The 18460-nt window shown below is 38.0% G+C and overlaps 1 protein-coding gene across 2 annotated transcripts in view; it reads left to right on the top strand.

The window, feature by feature from the left end:
- SLIT3 (slit guidance ligand 3) overlaps nucleotides 1-18460 on the top strand; it is a 658792-nt gene that overhangs the window by 481626 nt on the left and 158706 nt on the right. For both annotated transcript variants that reach the window (XM_063447449.1, XM_063447448.1), the window contains one exon: nucleotides 4904-5045. In XM_063447449.1, the coding sequence (XP_063303519.1) occupies nucleotides 4904-5045 (142 nt within the window). The remainder of the gene's footprint in view (nucleotides 1-4903; nucleotides 5046-18460) is intronic.

Genomic DNA, 18460 nt, shown 5'->3' with positions numbered 1-18460 from the left:
TAATACACCCCAATGGCTTCAAGGAAATATTCTAATTGGAGGCGTTTTCTCTCCAATCATATATTGAAACTAAAGATGCAACATTCATAAACATGTGTAAAAGGCCTTAATTAAACCTATCATATTTTTTTTTAAATTTAATTCTCTTTATTGAAAAATAACACAGCAAGGATGTGGAGACATGCAAAATGATTCACTAAAGTGAGAAGTGTTGGGAATCCAAAACGAATTTCAAATTGAAGGCCAAAGTAGCTGAGCTGGATGCATAGGTGACTTGGAGAATTTTTCCAGTTTTCTTATTTTGACCTTAAATGTGAAATTCACTTTAAATTCTTGGCAATACTCACTTTATAGAATAACAATGGTTATATATGGAGTCTCATGAGGATTAACTAGAGTTTTTGTCATTCCACATGCTTTTGAACTACAACTCCCATCATCCTTACCCTGCCCATGGCCATTGTGTTCTCTGCAAGGACCTTTTGTAAACATCCCCCTAAGCATTGTCACTACAAATGAATTCCATGACCATAATCAATTCAATGTTTATTTATTAGCATAGTTGCTAAGCTGTAAACAAAAATCTCAAATCAAGCAGTGAAGTTTGGCTAATCAGATGTTAAAATCACATTCTTATTGACTTGTTTTTAAATAACATCTTTTCATGGGCAAATGTGACGTTTTACTGTGTGTCTGGTAGTCTGTGTGTGAGTGTGTGTCTATTAAGCTACTATGCTTTTTACAGAGTTTAAGCAACAATGTGCCCTGCAGTTGAACAAGAAATAACCTATCTTTACAATTCAGTTTGGTATTCACACCACGCTGTCTACTGCAGTCGAACCAAAATGCATATGTATGACCATACATGAAATGTTTCCAGTGCTTTTTCTGCCATATTACACAAATTTAAAAAGTGATAATACACATATAAAAATACGTATTTGTTCAACCTTTTTTTTTTTTAACGTTCACAAATGTCCTAAAAAAATAAACCATATGTGATGGTTCTCTATCTCTTTCCCCTGGCTGTTTGCATCTAGTTCACATAATATTGACAGATGAAAAGAGCAATGGCCATTGGCTGCAATCTCTTTGAGCTAATGGAAATTCAAACACACAGTCTCAAACTCTCAGTGGAAATCTTGACATTTTTCAAAACTGAGGCCTAGGTTTTCAGTAATTCTATTTTTCTTTTGTCCGGAGAGTTTGCCCCTTGATGTACAGGACCAGTCGCTAACAACAACAAAAATCAGCTTGCCATTCTAGATTTCTCAATCTCGAATTCTGTACAGCTTGCTTTATTTGCACTTTACCTATTTATTTACACTACATTATTTACATTTTATTTATTTACACTAGATCGTGATGAACATTTTAAGCATTTCTTTTCAGAAATTTACATTTTGTATTCAATATAAAAATCTAAAAAAAACAACTAAAATTCTAGTAATTCTCAAAAACAATAAGTTAGAGAGGCCGGAATATGAACTTGCTCACTCCTCTTTTCTCTCTGCATGTGCATGTGGTTCTGGGGTTAACAAACCATTTGTAGTACAAGTGAAAGAGCCCATAACAATCTTAAACTGAGGTTTTCTGGACTATTTCCCCATACATGGTTAGGAAGGGTAGCCATGCTCTCTATCATGCCCACACTATATATAAATATATGTGTGTGTGTGTGTGTGTGTGTGTGTATGTATACAGATTTAAAAAAACTTACAAAATGTAGTTCATGAATTGAGAGTTTTTAAGGATATTACATAAAATACTAGGAAACCCTAAAGTGCACCTCAAATCTGTAGTGTAAAAAGCTTTTATATGGGAACAGACCATTAAGGTCTTAATTGAGGCAAGCAGGGTATGCCTCAAGTAAATAACATGCAAAATACCATGCATGTAAAGGCCATGAGGCTGTGAAATAGCAAATAGGCACACATAGAAAGGAAATATAATAAACGTTGCCTCAATTAAATGAATAACATAAAAAAAAAAAAAACAAAGATCGAACATAGTGTTCCATTCTGTATCATCACACAAGCAACATTCCATCCCAATTCCAGAACTACCTCCCAATGGCAATTACTTCACAATTTAACCCCTCACCTCTCAGCATGAGGGATGGGAAAGGAGGGGCGTATCTTTGCAACCCACACTCTATTTCGCTAGTTATATTTTAAAACATTGCTTAAATATTTCGTTATTTCAGCAATGTTTAAGTTTAGTTCTAAATGTGCCAAATTTCCTTTAGTAGATAACGATATGGCATGTATGGGTCATATATAGATATTTAAAAAACAATAAGAATAAAAATGTTACAATTCAAATTCAGAGTTTAGCAGAAAAAAAACTCTTCATAAACTTTTGTTTCTTAAAAAAAAAAAAAAAAAAAAAAAAATCAAGCTGCGAGTCTTATTTTTACATTATACCTCTTATATCACCTGGCTGCTATTGTACATCTCTGTTATTTTGCCTTATACAAATATAATCATTACAAAAAAATAAAAAAAATAGAAGTGGAAGCTGACCCGACGTGCCTGCTCAGCCAGATAAAAAAGTGACATTTTCTCAAAAAATGTAATATACATAATTTAAGAAAAAGTTTAATTGAATGTTTAAAAAAATGAGAAGAAAAACTAACAAAAAAACAAACAAAAAAAGTAAGCCTGTGTGCTTCTGTAAAAGAAGAATGTATAGATTCTGCTTTCCATTTTGATGATGCTGTTGCTATTTGAAGATGAATTTTGAAAGTGAGTCTATATATCCGTTATCCCACAGTACTACTGAATGAAGCAGGAAGCCTTTCTATTAACATGTCTCTTGTTGCCTGCTGCTTAGCAACCCTCAGATGCAGCAGTTTGTATTTCACAAGACAAAATGCTAACTGTGCTTTTACTATAGCAGACTGCTTGATTGGCAGGGCATAAAGTGTACAGGGGATTTTGAATGTCTGTCACAGAGTGTGCCTTCACACATCAATATACTGTTGGAACCCTCCACTTGTAGTGAGGGAGACAAATTGCTTGAAAACATTATCACTCACAGAGATCAACCGTAGCTTATTGGCCTCAAGGAGTTTACCTGAGGCAATCTCGATTACTTGTTCAAGTTCCTGAGGCCATTGATGAAAGGAAAATAAGAGGAACTCTTAAACACCTTTTGTAAAATAAAAAAAAGCACTGCAGCGATTGTTTAAAGTGTCACAAAAAATGTCTTCTTGTTAATCAGTTTTTATTAATCCCAACAGAGAAATATTTATTGTCATCCATATTTCTATAACTCCTGTGTAGTAATCCACACAGCTTTCAATGAAACAACAGTTACTTGGAATTGCATCGCAGTTTTAATCCTAAGTGACGGTTACTGATAAATAAACAATGTGGTAAGAAGTATGTAATGTCAGCAATATATGTACGGACAATGCACTCCAAAAAAAATGACCAAACGTGTGAAAACAATATACCAATTAAGCTGCAAAAATTGTTGCAAACTTTTACTTCCAACAAGGTGATTAAATCTTGCTTAACTCAATCATTCCAGTAGGCTTAAATGTTTGGTACAACACCAGCAGCAGTCTTATATTCCAAGGGAACATACGGTACAAAAAAAAAAACAATTGTTATTTTTGGACTTTATATTCCCTTATAGCTATGTTAGAACTGTCCACTCCCGGTTCCTCAGTACAGTAAAGTTAAAGGGACACTATAGTTACCAGAACAACTACAGCTTTTTGTGTTTGTTCTGGTTAGTAGAATCATTACCTTCAGGCTTTTTGCAGCAAAACACTGTCTTTTCAGAGAAAATGCAGTGTTTACATTACAGCCTAGGTATACCTCCACTGGCCACTCCTCAGATGGCTACTAGCTACTTCCTGGGGCAGTGCTGCACGGAGACACTGAACTTTCCTCATAGAGATGCATTGATTCAATGCAGCTCTATGAGGAGATGCTGATTGGCCAGGGCTGTGTTTGACTTGTGCTGGCTCTGCCCCTGATCTGCCTCCTTGACAAGCTCAGCCAATCCAATGCTTTCCTATGGGTAAACATTGTGATAGGCTCAGAACACCTCATCTGATGATGTCAGATAAACAGGCAGATCAGGGGCAGAGCCAGCAGCAGCAGACTGAATTATAAGGTAAGGTTTTGCTATATTTAGGAGGGACAGGGGGGGGGCTAGATGGTGTTTTAAATACTATAGGGTCAGAAGTACATGTTTGTGTCCCTGACTCCATAGTATTCCTTTAAATAACAATTACCTTGTGCTGCAGCTTCCACCCCCTCCTTCGGTGATGTCAGCATCCAAACTTACATCACCTACAATCTCCTCCAATTCATTGCTTCCAATGGACTTAAATTAGGCATGCATGGCAAATGCCACAGTACTCTAATTGAATGCTGCTATCAGCAACATTTGATTCCATTACATATTTTCACTTGCTTTTGGAGGAATGAGCGCATCTAATGGCTGTTAGGAAAACAGCCACTATAGGTGTATTTAACCCTGAAATGTAAACATGGCAGTTTCTTCTAAACATTTTGCATTGCAGGGTTAAAATGATAGGACCACTTTTTGAAGGAATCTTGCTGAAACATATTATTGGTTTCCGTGATGACTGTTAAAAACTGTACCATGTGGATAGGAGAATGACTTCAAATACTTTCTGTTCGGTGAATAGTTGTAGGTTTCTTTACTTATTTTCCCATTCTTACTAGCTTCATAATGTTTAAACAGGATTATCCTTATTTATTACAAATCCAATCCCGGGAGTTTCTCTTGTCAAAATGCCTTCAATATAACCAGTTTATTTCCTGCTCTGTGTCTGTATTGCCCTGCCTTTATATGCGCAATGCGTGCTATCATGCTAATATTTTACATTTAACACTGTAACACATCTTTAATTTTACAGGAACCCAAAATGAGCCTCCATCATGCAGTGCCAACGCAGTCAGCTGCCCATCTGCCTGCGCCTGCAGCAACAATGTGGTGGACTGTCGAGGGAAAGGCTTAACAGAAATCCCAGCCAATTTACCAGAAGGCATTATCGAGATGTAAGAAATTATTTTATCTCAATGTCATTAGCTCTGCAATGATTGACATAAGGCATAGCACACAATAGAACAGCCTCTCACCATTTCCCATGCAAGATACGTAATCACGGGAAAACTAAACTCACAAACACAAAGTCACAGAAATCATATGTCAGAAAGGTGCTTTGTTTCAGTTTTGTGGTTGCATTGTTAACTATTGTTTGCACAGCTAGTCTGCTTTTACAGGTCCCAGGTATTCAAGTTGTCATTCATGTTGCTTTGTTAAACACAATAATTAGAAGGTTAGAATTTACAGATTTACGCATATGTAGATTTAAAGGATATGTACTTTAAACAATTACATTGTTTAGCTTACATTGTTTAGCTTAAACACCCACTGAATTACGCTATAACAGACTATTGTCTATTTGGTGGTATTTTATGACCAGCTATTTAATAAACTTATGACAAATAACTAGCCCATAATAATCTCCTGACTACTGTTTGTCATATTAAAGCAGATTCTTCTTAAAGGACCACTATAGTGCCAGGAAAACAAACTTGTTTTCCTGGCACTATAGGGTCATTAGGTCCCCCCCTCCCCCCCCCCCCCCCCCCCACCATCAGGGCACCCCTCCCACTTACCTTTCTCCAGCGCCGGGCTCCCTCTGTGCTGGGGAACTCTCCTCCCTCTGCCGAAATCAGATCCGAATGCACATGCATGGCAAGAGCTGGGCGCACGTTCAAACAGCCCATAGGAAAGCATTACTCAATGCTTTCCGATGGACGTCCAGCGTCTTCTCACTGTGACTTTCACAGTGAGAATCGCAGAAGCGCCTCTAGCGGCTGTCAGTGAGACAGCCACTAGAGGCTGGATTACCCCTAGTGTAAACATATCAGTTTCTCTGAAGGGTTAAAACTAGAAGGACCTGGCACCCAGAACTGAAGTGGTCTGGGTGCCTATAGTGGTCATATTATACTTTTGTGTAATAAAGACAACACAGAAAATACAGTTGGCCTAACTATTATGCCTACTTTTAAATGTGCTTTATCGTTTGTATTATTTGTTCTTAATCGGTGATGTTGTGTATGGAGGTTAAAGGCACACTCCAAGCACTGCAGTACTACAGGACCTGGCCGCCACCATTGTGCCCAGGCAAGAGGTTAAACCTTCTTAAACATTCAAAGAATAGACAATGGAATTGCACCAGGGTAATCCTCACAGTGACAACAAAACCCAGATGGCAGGCTGTAGGGGTTAAGGTGCTTGTGTTCCTTTAAGGAATTTCTTTATTTCAAAGTTCAAAAATTCGCAATAGAATGTATTTTAAAATTGAATTTACCTTGCATTCAAAAGTTGTGTAAAGCAGCACTTGCAAGTGACACTTCTGCCTTGAATTATAAACATGATGTCCATATTTAATACCCAGAAATATCCTTTTCAACCCCATTTACTCTTCACCTCTCCTAATAGCTTCCTCTAGTGGCATCTTCCCTATAGCCAGCTATGGTCCATAACCTTATATGTCAGTGACTGATGACTGACCTTACATCTTTTAAGAAGAAATGATGGTTAAGATCTTGAGTTTTAGGCATGGCTTTTAAAAATGGACAAATGGCAGTTCAATATTAAAAACATGTTTGACGTATATGTACGTTAATTCTTTGCTTTTACAATGATTCTTTGCACTTTTGCAAATAGCCATATATTTCTTAGAGGAGCCAACATTACTACAAATTGCACACCTATAGCAATATGCTGTAGATTGCAAAATCATAAGTGAGAGTAGTCATGGGGGGGGGGGGGGGGGGGGGAGGGGGAGGGTGATCCTGAAATGGTGATATTCACTATAGCAGGGATAGGCAACCTTCGGCACTCCAGATGTTGTGGACTACATCCCCCATAATGCTCTTACACCCATAATGCTGAAAAAGCATTATGGGAGGTGTAGTCCAAAACATCTGGAGTGCCGAAGGTTGCCTATGCCTGCACTATAGGTTAGTGTAATGAATTTAACAAATACATAATATTATTACATTTTTGTATTTCGTCTATTAAATACTATGATTTTGTATACTACAGTGAAAAAACTGTGAAATAAAAAATAAATAACAGTAACACGATAGTTCATCTAGAAAACATTCTCATTATTCTCACCAAGAGATTTGTAAGCCTATAATCATTCAAACAGGGAAATTCACAAGCATAGGCGTGCGCAGCCCATTGCATTAGGGTGTGCACCCTAAAGCACAAGCACACGCGGCGTATATATATATATATATATATATATATATATATATATATATATGTATGTATGTATGTATGTATGTATGTATGTATATATATATATATATATATATATATATATATATATATATGTATGTATGTATATATATATATATACACACACACAAAGCTGTGTGTGTGCTGCGTGAGGGTGCTGTTAGTGTGATGTGTGTGTGTGAGGGTGCTGGTAGTGTACTATGTGGGTGAGGGTGTTTGTGTGTGCGTGCTTGTGAGGGTGCTGTGAATGTACTGTGTGTCAGGGTGCTGTTTGTGTGTTTGCACTTGTGAGGGTGCTGTTTGTGTGTGAGGGTACTGGTAGTGTGCTGTGTGTGTGTTTGTTAGGGTCCTGTTTGTGTTTGTGAGGGTGCTGTTTGTGTAATGAGTGTGAGAGTGCTGTGTGTTTGTGAGGGTGCTCTGTGTGTTGGTGCTGTGTATGTGTGTTGGTGCTGTGTATGTGTGTGGGTGCTGTATGTGTGTAGGTGCTGTATGTGTGTAGGTGCTGTATGTGTGTAGGTGCTGTATGTGTGTAGGTGCTGTATGTGTGTAGGTGCTGTATGTGTGTAGGTGCTGTGCATGTGTGTGGGTGCTGTATGTGTATAGGTGCTGTGTATGTGTATAGGTGCTGTATGTGTGTGGCAATAGCTCCCCGGGTTCTCTCCTGCCTCCCTCACTGCCTGTGAGTCGGTGAGGGGAGGCTGAGAGCAGAGATCTCCCCTGCCGGTCTCAATACATAGGCGTGCCGCGGGGATTAGGGTGTGCCCAGGCACACCCGGCACACCCCGTGCGCACGCTTATGTTCACAAGTAAAACAATGACAAAATTAGACTCTTGATAGCAGGGGCGCCCAAAAGGTAGATCCCCAGATATTTCTAAACTACAGTTTTCATGATACTTTGTAATTTTAAAGGAACACTATAGTGTTAGGAATACTAATATGTATTTCTAATGCTATAGAGGCCTAGTCACCTAAATGGTAACTAGGGCCCCATTCCGCTGCTAATTAATGGTTAATTTACTATTTATTTGCTTACCTTAATCCAGCGCTGGGCTCCCTCGGCACTGGTGAAATCTCCTCCTCCATCAATGTCAGCTCCCGAGTCGAGCCGAATGCACATGCCAGAGGCGCGCGCGCGCTTTCAAACTTGTCCATAGGAAAGCATCACTTAGTGTTTTCCTATGTGAGGACGTCCAACGTCAAATAAGTGCGATTTACTCCATGTAAATCGCGGAAGCGGCCTCTAGTGGCTGTCAGGGAGACAGCAACTAGAGGCTGGATTAACTCTGAAACTGCTATGTTTACAGCAGGCAGGGTTAATCCTAGATGGACCTGGCACCCAGACCATTTCATTGAGCTGAAGTGGTCTGGGTGCCTGTAGTGGTCCTTTAAATATTCTAAAGGTGTGCAAAGCACCATGGGATTTGTAGTTCTACAACATCTGGGGATCTACCTTTTGGGCACCCCTGCTTTATAGAATAGGGGAATTAATATATAAATATATAATGTGTAACTTCAATATTTAATAAATAATGAAAAGGCTAGGTAGCCACCTCTCTCTTTACTGCTGTGATGACTCTATGGAAAAATATTCCGTTTATACGTTGTAACCTCTCCAGTAAGAAATTCCAAAGCTAGAAAATGTAAAAAGGACCATTTTATGACAGATCTCAAGCAGAGTACAAAGGCATTGTTAATAGAGTGTGGCTGTCTCATTTGTAGACTCTATTCATTTGACAGCCAAAAATGATCAGTGGTGATGCCTCACTTCTTTTTCACAACTGTGATTTGTTTGTGTTATAGAAGAGCATGACAAACCATTATGCATTAGATGTTGTTTGAAATAGGAAAATTGCTGGAAAAACTGTTCCTTCAGTGCACATGGTAACAAAGAATAAACCATTCACACTAATAGAAGATAGCCGAAGAAAAATAAATAGAAGACTGATCTTGCTCATCCTTTGCCGCATGCATTAGTCTTTAAGATAAATGACCTTATCTTGGCTTGGAATCAAGAAGGCCTATAGAAAAGAAGATAGGTCCATCTCATTTTCTCTCATAAATCATATCTAGATGGAAAAATGATTTAACTAACACATGCAGCACAGAGACATGAGATCTGCCTGAATGAGATCTTATTTGTTTTACCATTCATTAAGTATTAAATATATTTAAATAGATATTTCAAGCATCATTTTGATTTTAATTTTCATTTTAATGCTTAGTGCCAGGCGCATTCTTGCAACAGAGCTTCATTTCTCATCTTCAATTTCAACAAGGAAGAGTTGTTATGCTTACTGATGACCTACAACTTCCACAATTCTCTGAGTGCAATAGATGCCCAGGGGATCATGGGAGTTATAGTTCTGCTCAGCTGCGTACACACAATCCATGGGGCCTCGGTGCAAAACTGATCCACTGTTCTCACTCGGATTCCCTCTCCTTCCTCCCGCGCCGCTCCCGGTGGTTGCTGGGAGGAGTGACCAGGACAGTCACTTCCTCCCAGCGTCTGACATCATCACCCCTCTCCCCCTTTCACAATATTGTAAAGCGCGGCGGAATTGGTTGGCGCTAAATAAATACCAATAATAATAATAATAATAATATGTTCGATATTGTTATATTGTTGTTTATATGTGGAAGTAAAGCATTAGTCAGACAGGAGTATTACAATGTATGTCTATAATTCAGTCCAACAAACTAGGCTTGATTGCAAACACCACTACATTAGTGTATGACAATGGATCATGCTTAACAGATCACCAGGGCTCCTAAAACCAACCTTTGATTTATAAGTAGCATGTGAGATAATGTTTTGTTTTTCTTTTTATTTGCTACTTTTATATTCAGCCAGATGAGACACATAGTAAACAAAAGTTGTATAAATAGCCAAAAAATATGGATCAGGCTAAAAAGGAAATGGTGCTAGTGGGGGAGTGGGGGAATGACTGGAAGGAACAAAAATAAGTCGTTTTTTTTGTAGATGGCCTTCCATGGGAAGCTCACTAGTCCAAGTTTGGCTCGAGCCCTAAAGATATTTAAGCATTTAATATATATATTAAAATCATGTTCTTATTGTCCATACATTTTTTCAACGCACCTACCTGCCGACCTGTCTGTATACTTATCTCGATATCTGTCTCTCGGGCTATCCAACTCTCTCTTACTCATCCTGTTTTGTTTAGTGGGAATATAGTGGGAATAGAAGTAAGATGTAGTGGGGGGAAAAAAGAACATTGCATACAATTTCAAAGATGTATGCTTATTCATGAATAGCACAACATGTTCTTTTCTTTAGAAAAATATGTTTTAGCTGTATTTTAACTTTCTTTGCGATTTCCATAAATGTAAAAGCTGTGTTATATTTCTTATCAAATAAATCTCAGATGAATTGTTTGGATGTGGAGGGCTGATATAGGTTTGTGTTTGTTATGGAGAAAAATGTTAAATAGATATGTAGTTTTTCTGATTGAGAACTCTGCAGATCTAAAGCCATTCTACAAACTAAATATTTAATTTTAATATTCGAGCAACTTCAAGTGCATAAAGAGTTTATGGAAATAAAACGTATAAATAAAAAGTTTATCAAGAAACTGAGCTTACTCTGCACAAAGCATCTGTTGCAAGAGAAAACCATCACATTTATTATGTATAAAGAAAATAAAACATGCAGAAAATAATGCATATGAAGGTTGTCTACTGTTTATGTATTTTTTGTTGTTGTCTGTTTTTCATTAACATTAGAGTAAAATGGTACCATTATTTTATCGAGTAGCATATTTAAAATACTGTAAGGTCAAACTTTTTTTATTGTGGATGCATAAATAAAAATATTTAACCCCTTAAGGACCAAACCTTTGGAATAAAAGGGAATCATGACATGTCACACATGTCATGTGTTCTTAAGGGGTTAATGCACATTATTTTTAAAGTAACATATGCAATTTTTTTTTTACCAAAGTGAGAATTCCAATTGAATTTCAAATTTAAGGCCAGAGTAGCCAATGCAAAGCAAAGCTGACTTAAAGAGTTTGATAATTCTGATCATAAAAGGAACACGGTATAGCGTCCCTTTAAGTTTGAAATTCAATTTAAATACTCACATCAGTGAATAATCCTGATGGTGTTACTGAAATAAAGTCACCAGAGTCCCTTGCTTCAACAATTTAAATGACATGGAGGCATGACAGTCCCTTGGGGGTCAACCCTGTAACCCAACCTATCTGCTATGAAAAGCAAGAAGACTTTTGGGGTTGGGTTTCATCATATTGATGAAACAACTATGTTTGAGAACTATATTGTTCTCAATTTAGCATAAACAAATCAATTTAGTAATACAAATGTTTTGAAATATCCAGTTGGGAAAGTTTGAGGGAAATCAGTACTAGCCTGTTAAAGTTCACCATGTAATAATCATATTCTCTTCTGTCTTCAAATAGTCACTTAGCATAATGTGCAAGGTGTGTTATAACTCTGTCATCTCTTGATTAATGGTCGGTGACAGAGATTTGGAGAACTGGTCAGTGAAAATTAGTAGGGGAAATTGAAGATTTTGCTTCGGTCATTTGGTTTCATAAGAGCAAAACAATGTGGCATCTATACGTGCATTATAATACAGAATAGAACCTTGATATGTATAATGCATAATGCTAAGCGTGCAAGTAACACAATAATACTGGATATTAATTAACTTATGCATTGGCAAGTATTACTGGTAATTAAGTGGTAGGTACCATACAAACTAGAGCAGAAAGTCATACATAGGAGTACATTGGTTGAATGATTTATTAAGTTATATTCAAATTATCCATATGAATCTTTGTTGTAACTCACTAAATACAAATTGTATTGTGCTGTTAATTAGAGATAATAAGTGGGGAATAATAAGTGGGTTATTGCTCATACCCCATTGTTAGGCTGTGAACATGGATAATGCCGTTGTGGCGTTGAGCCTTGAGCATTTTCGGAGCGTTCATAAGGCTAGTATGGCTTGTGGTATAAGCTTTAATCAACACTAGTAAATAAAATATGTTCTGTACATTCACTGTTTGGATAGCAAAATTTACAGATTACATTTTATTATCTATAAAGTGCCCCCTTGCCATTTTGAGTGTCAGGTGGTCTTTAAATATTAATTGCTAAAAAATAATTTTGCTCGCTATAGTGTTTTGTTCTGATTTCCCCGTAGGATCTTAGCAGTAGTAGATAATATATTCAATCTGCTCTAGGTTTTTTTTCCCTACTAAGACTAATATGAATGTGAGTTCTTCAAAAGTATAGACACCATAACCACTACATTCAGATGTAGTGTTAATGGTGCCATTAGGTCATGTCTGCTGAACTGCTAAGCCATTGAATGAAAGTTGGTGATTTCAAAATGTGTCTGGAGTCTAGTTTGCCTAGTTTCGGTCAAACCACTCGAAATAGTTTGAGCAAAAACTGGGTGCTGGTACGTACTGCCTACCATAACTGTCACATAACCACTTATAGCTCCATAGCCAACATATCGGCATATAGTGTTTATGATGGCTAGTTGTCAAGCTTTGAATCAACACATTGCTGACTGTAATAAAGGCACATTTACAACGGAATTTCAATACGTATTTCCTATTGTTTAGAACACAGTCAGCCTCAAAGTGAGCATTGTGAGATATTTGACCATATGTTTCTTGAAGGAAACGTGGGATTTACAGTTCCGATAACATACTGAAATCCATCACTAAACTTTAAAGTATGAAGTAAACTTCAGCTGTATAATGTAGATTTGGGAGTAGACATTTACAATAGCAAATAACATTCAACAAAGTGTCAATCAAAGGTGGCAGTAATTTCCACCAGAGGGATGCGCTGACATTGATAAACCTCGCAACAATTGGTCTTATGGTTTATAATGTCACTCGTGCTGCAGGAAGGAATTTATTGCCTTGCTTTGGGCATTACCCTTTAATTTATTTCTCGCCACAAATGTGAATCGTGTGATGTCCAGCTTGCTGCTAAAACCCACATGATGAATAAAAAGGTCCGAAATTTCACATCCGAGAGATTACAAAGAAAGATTATTTCAGACAACTGTGGTCATAAATGGGCAATAGTACTTAATATAAAAAAATATGTAATAAAGTGTTCTAAAGTTTTGGTTTCTTTTTAATAAATAAAAGGCAGCTTCCCTACCTTTGGGATAATGACTATTACATGTTAATATTGCTATTAGAAAGTACTTCTGTATTTTGAGGCTACAGCTGAATTTTCTCTCATAAGGCCTTATGGAAGAGTTTACTGAGTAAAATGTGGTGCATGGTGCAGTGGGTAGCCAGAAGGCCTGTTGCAGGTTTCCCAACCATCTGAATTTTTGTGGGACAGTCCCAATTTATGGATCCAGACATGCCTTCCCGGGATATGCCCCCAACAAGCATAGTGCAAGTGCATCATTAGATGTACTTGTGCTTTGTTTAGGGCATTAAGACCCTGCAGAGAGCACTGACAGAACAGTGTTCCTTTTAAGGTCTGCCCTCTAGATGACAGTAATTTGGGAGGACATGCCTCCTCTTTCTGGGCAAGTCTGCCCCTTTGGGCAGAGCCGGTGACTAGGTTGCATCACTGGCCCGCTCCCTTTACACCCTCCCACTGGTGAACAACTTGTTGGGACGAAGGAGGTGGGAGGTATACTGATGGAGCTCGCACTGAGGTTTGAAGGAAGGTATCCACAGCCTTTTGTAATGGTTTCATTGTTTTTTATGGGCATGGTGCCATGCGCTCTGAAATTTGAACGGTCTGCCTGGCATGCGTGTGGAATATGAAAGGGAGGGTATACATTGTTTCAGTACTAAATGTCTTACAGGGTGTAAAAAGTGCTCCTCTTATAGGAAATGAGTATTAGCTCATGATTTAGGCTATATTAAATGGCTTTATAGAATGAAGTAGTTAAACTTTAAGAGAAGAGCTAGTAGCACTGAATTGACTAGGAAAGAAATGTGAGCAGCATTAACGCAGATGCCTATCTCAGATCGTTATTACAGTTTTATGAATCAGCTTTCCAAGGTTTAAAGTTGGCAAAGGGTGTTAGAATTTAGTAAATTCTATTTATGTAAGTAAAGCCTATGAAAGAACATTACACACAGCAAGAAGTAGATCAGTTAGTGTAGTGTGAAACCCAGACATGTGCTGTATACAATGAAGGACACTATTTGTACGTCAGGATTAATAGGGCTTGAGAGACATTCACATTCACATTCAGAGAACTGAGGTTGTGCAGTTTGCAAATGTGCATCCAACTCACTGTCTACTGACCTTTGTGGTCACCTGTATGTCTTTAATTATAGACAAGGTCTCCATACTAAAAGATATCAGGAAAAACAGTAGGGGAAGGAAGTGGAAGTGTGATAGCACATCTCATCAATGTATTTAAATACGAATTTTAATTATTTATTTGTGAGCTGTGAAAAATAAAATTAAATGTAGAAATCCAAATTTCTTAATCATGCAATCTGTCATGCAACTTCCATCTGTAAATCATTGTTACCTGGCCTTACAGTCAGCATAGAGAAAGCACACAGATAAATGCAGAAATGAAACAATCTTCTATTTCTCCTATAGAATTAGGAATGCAAACTTATTTTCTTAATGTTATAGTGCCAGTTATTCCCCCCTAGGGAATAGTGTGCAGGGAATAGGGTCTGTAGTGTGCATTTTGAGGTGAAAGGGATGTTATGTGTATTGGGGGAGACAGTGGCAGTTAAGTGTGTGTTGAGGTGGTGTGGTTGGGGAAACAGGGGTATAGGTAGGGAGCAAGTGGCTGTAGTGGGGAATAGAGGCAGTGGTGAAGGGAAATGGGCCAGTGGGTTGACAAAGGCTGTGGTGGAGGAGATAGGAGCTGTGGTTGAGGTATATAAGCTGTAGTTGACAGTAGGAATGGAAGACAGCCCACACACTGCAGTCCTATGCAATGCTTGGAGGGAAACGGAGATCCGACTCAATGGCATATTCAGCTCATTCTGGGCAGAGCTGGTGGCATTCACGTTGCCCCAGAACTAGAGACCCAGCCCAATGGCACACCACAGGGCCCACCATGGTCAGCCCAAGAGAGGGACACGGCAAACTCACTAGACTCTTTCCCCAGGTCGGGCAAGCACCAGAGAAGTTCTGCCCCGACAGCAGATGCCTGGAGCCACACTAAGTGCAGACATAGCCCGACAAACGCAATCAAAGTCAAAGGGACACCCACGTTAAAGCAGCAAAAGCCGCCTCGCCTACAAGCAGTGACTCAGCACAGATCCTGGAGGGGCAAAGCCCTCCACGATCGAAAGAGAATGCGGTGGAACACGAGGCACAAAATGGCGGCAGCGGCATTTCGACTACACCGGAACAGCCGCAACCAGCGACCACACCAAACGGTGGGACTCACAACTGGGACTATACATTACCTGCCAAGTGGGCCATCTATCCGCACTGAGACTCTCCTCTCCTGCACTACCGGACCCCAGGGATCTAAGTGCACACCATCGCACCTGGAGGCCTACGAGACCCCGCAGGGCATCGGCTGATGGACTTCATGCTGGGGCAGCCACACAGACTCTGGGGCCATTACCTCTGACACGGATGCACACCACACACAATCTTAAAGGGACACTCTAGTGCCAGGAAAACAATCCATGCTTTCCTATGGGGATTTCAGCGACACTGGAGGTCCTCACATAGCGTGAGGACGTCCAGCGACACTATAGCACAGATCTAAATCTGTGCTATAAACCAGGAAGTGCCCTCTAGTGGCTGTCTACTAGACAGCCACTAGAGGAGGAGTTAACCCTGCAATGTAAATATTGCAGTTTATGAAAACTGCAATATTTACACTTGCAGGGTTAAGGGTAGTGGGAGTTGGCACCCAGACCACTCCAATGGGCAGAAGTGGTCTGGGTGCCTGGAGTGTCCCTTTAAAGGTCCACCACACACACCTCTGCAGATTTATAGCTGTGTATAGGCTTACCCCACGCAACTACACCCACCAGGCCTCAACAACCAGACGAATACACTTACCACTCCGGGGATCAGTGGGGGATACTACTCCTACGGTGAACATATGAACACCAACACAGGATAATACATATCTATATGCTTAATCCTAATGCCAGTTTACGTGTTCATTTATTATTTTTCATAATCCTCTTCAATGTCAGTATGCTCAACCTGAGATTATTCCTATTATGCCTTAACCTGAAGCTGACATCTTAGTTTAACTCATGACAAATCTTGAAAATATTATAAAATGTGCAAAGTTTTGATAGGCCAGACAAATGTTAAACGTTGACCGTCACGTGAGCAAGAGCTGTTGTGGCATTGCTTACTTCTTTGTATATTATGTGCATGATAAAATAAAGAATTAAAATAAAATTAAAAAAATTAAATCATCCAATACTTTTGTGACTTTGCAGAAAAATGCTTTGGCCAAAGTGCTTTAAAAGAAGAATTATACACATAGTGAATATATGTTAAGGAATATAGATTGATTCTCCAACAGATAAAGTCTACAAAATTTTGCTTTATGTCACAATCGCAGCAAATCGCAGCAAATATAGCAAACATAGTTAAAAAATATGTTGCTATATTATTTTGCAAAGATACACATGAGTGAGCCAAATAACCATTTATAAACAATAGGATAAAACTAAAAAAAATGAAATATTATGTTTACAATAAGTACCGTTTTCCTGGAAACACAAAAGCATATTTTCACAAATATGAGTATTTTTTGTACACTTGTTATTTTGCCATAACATATATTTATACTCCTATTTAGCTCCTTGCAGAACCTTTTTATGTTCTTGTCTTGAACAAAAAAAAATCCCTGAACTGTACTTCTTTACACAATAAATTATGATCATTTTCTTTTAAGTGTATGTGTTGGTGTGTAGTCAGGCTTTTTTATTATAGTGAATAGTGGCGATCTATTGTTTTAGATATTTATTTCCATCCATTCACACATACTTATAAAATAAAGCTGTTACATTACAATTGTAAATCAGTGTCTTGACCTATTCTTACCTTAAGTACCATGAAAAGCATATTTATCTTGGATGCACATGCCTCTATGGGGTGAAAGGAAGGGTTTGATTAGTATTCTTCTGGCACAGTCTCTGGTTAACAAGTTTGTTGTAATCTCTTCCAACCTGTAAGTTAGAACAAGGCTCTTGTCAGGTTTTTTTTTTATCACACCTTATTTCATGCTTTCTAAACTGGAGTTACACAATGTACTGAATAGCTTTTGTTGGGGCTATAAGCTTTTCTAGTACAGCGGTGCTTGTGAAATTCAATGCAATCTATAAAATAGCAATGGTGTGCGTTCTAAAAGCAAATCCTTTACACAGATTCAATCAATACGTGCCAACGACATGTTGAAGATGCTTGTTATAATATAATGTTATAGTAATGAAATAACTAATGACCTCGGCAGTACATTGTTATGGGATAATGATGTAAAACAAACTCCGAATGCCTATGACTTGAAAACCATATTGCACATTTTAGACAAAAAGAAACCCCCATAACGTATTTTGTATTATGACTTTTTACTTACACTTAAAATATCGCTTGGAAATGTGCTATTATCTGGGTTTTGGTCATCTTGCACTCAGAGCCTGGCAGAGTGGTTTAAATAACTGTATTACATCAATCAAATATTTGGTCTAGTTTGATCCATTTGTTTGTGATGTTTAAATTTAGTCATCATAAATCAATCTACTCTTAATTGAGTCTACTTGTGTAGTTTTCTTTTTAAAAATGTTTTGTTGCACTTTTCTATAAAATATTTAAATTTATGAATTTATTCTGAAAAAATATCTGTTACCATTTTGGTTTAAATTATGTACAGTATAACCCTGTAACCACTTTGTTCATCAAAGAATTACTTCATGTATAATTCACTGCAGCAGGATCACATATTTTTTAGATCCTTGTCCAATCTTTAAGCATACCTGAATAAGCTATTCATATAGGTATGCCTTTCTTCATTCAGATAATTATACCATGAACATTACTTAGTACTTAGACAATTAGCTTTCTCTGTCATTCCTTTCTCTAGAGATACACAGGTAATATTATGTGAATAACTTGGAAAAATGTAGGAGTTAAATTATTTAAGTCCCGCTGAACTGAATATTTCCT

This window comes from Pelobates fuscus, chromosome 3 (assembly GCF_036172605.1).
Source record: "Pelobates fuscus isolate aPelFus1 chromosome 3, aPelFus1.pri, whole genome shotgun sequence".
In the NCBI taxonomy this organism is placed as follows: Eukaryota; Metazoa; Chordata; class Amphibia; order Anura; family Pelobatidae; genus Pelobates; species Pelobates fuscus.
The sequence above is the reverse complement of the archived record's forward strand: the minus strand, read 5'-3'. Positions and strand labels throughout refer to the sequence as shown.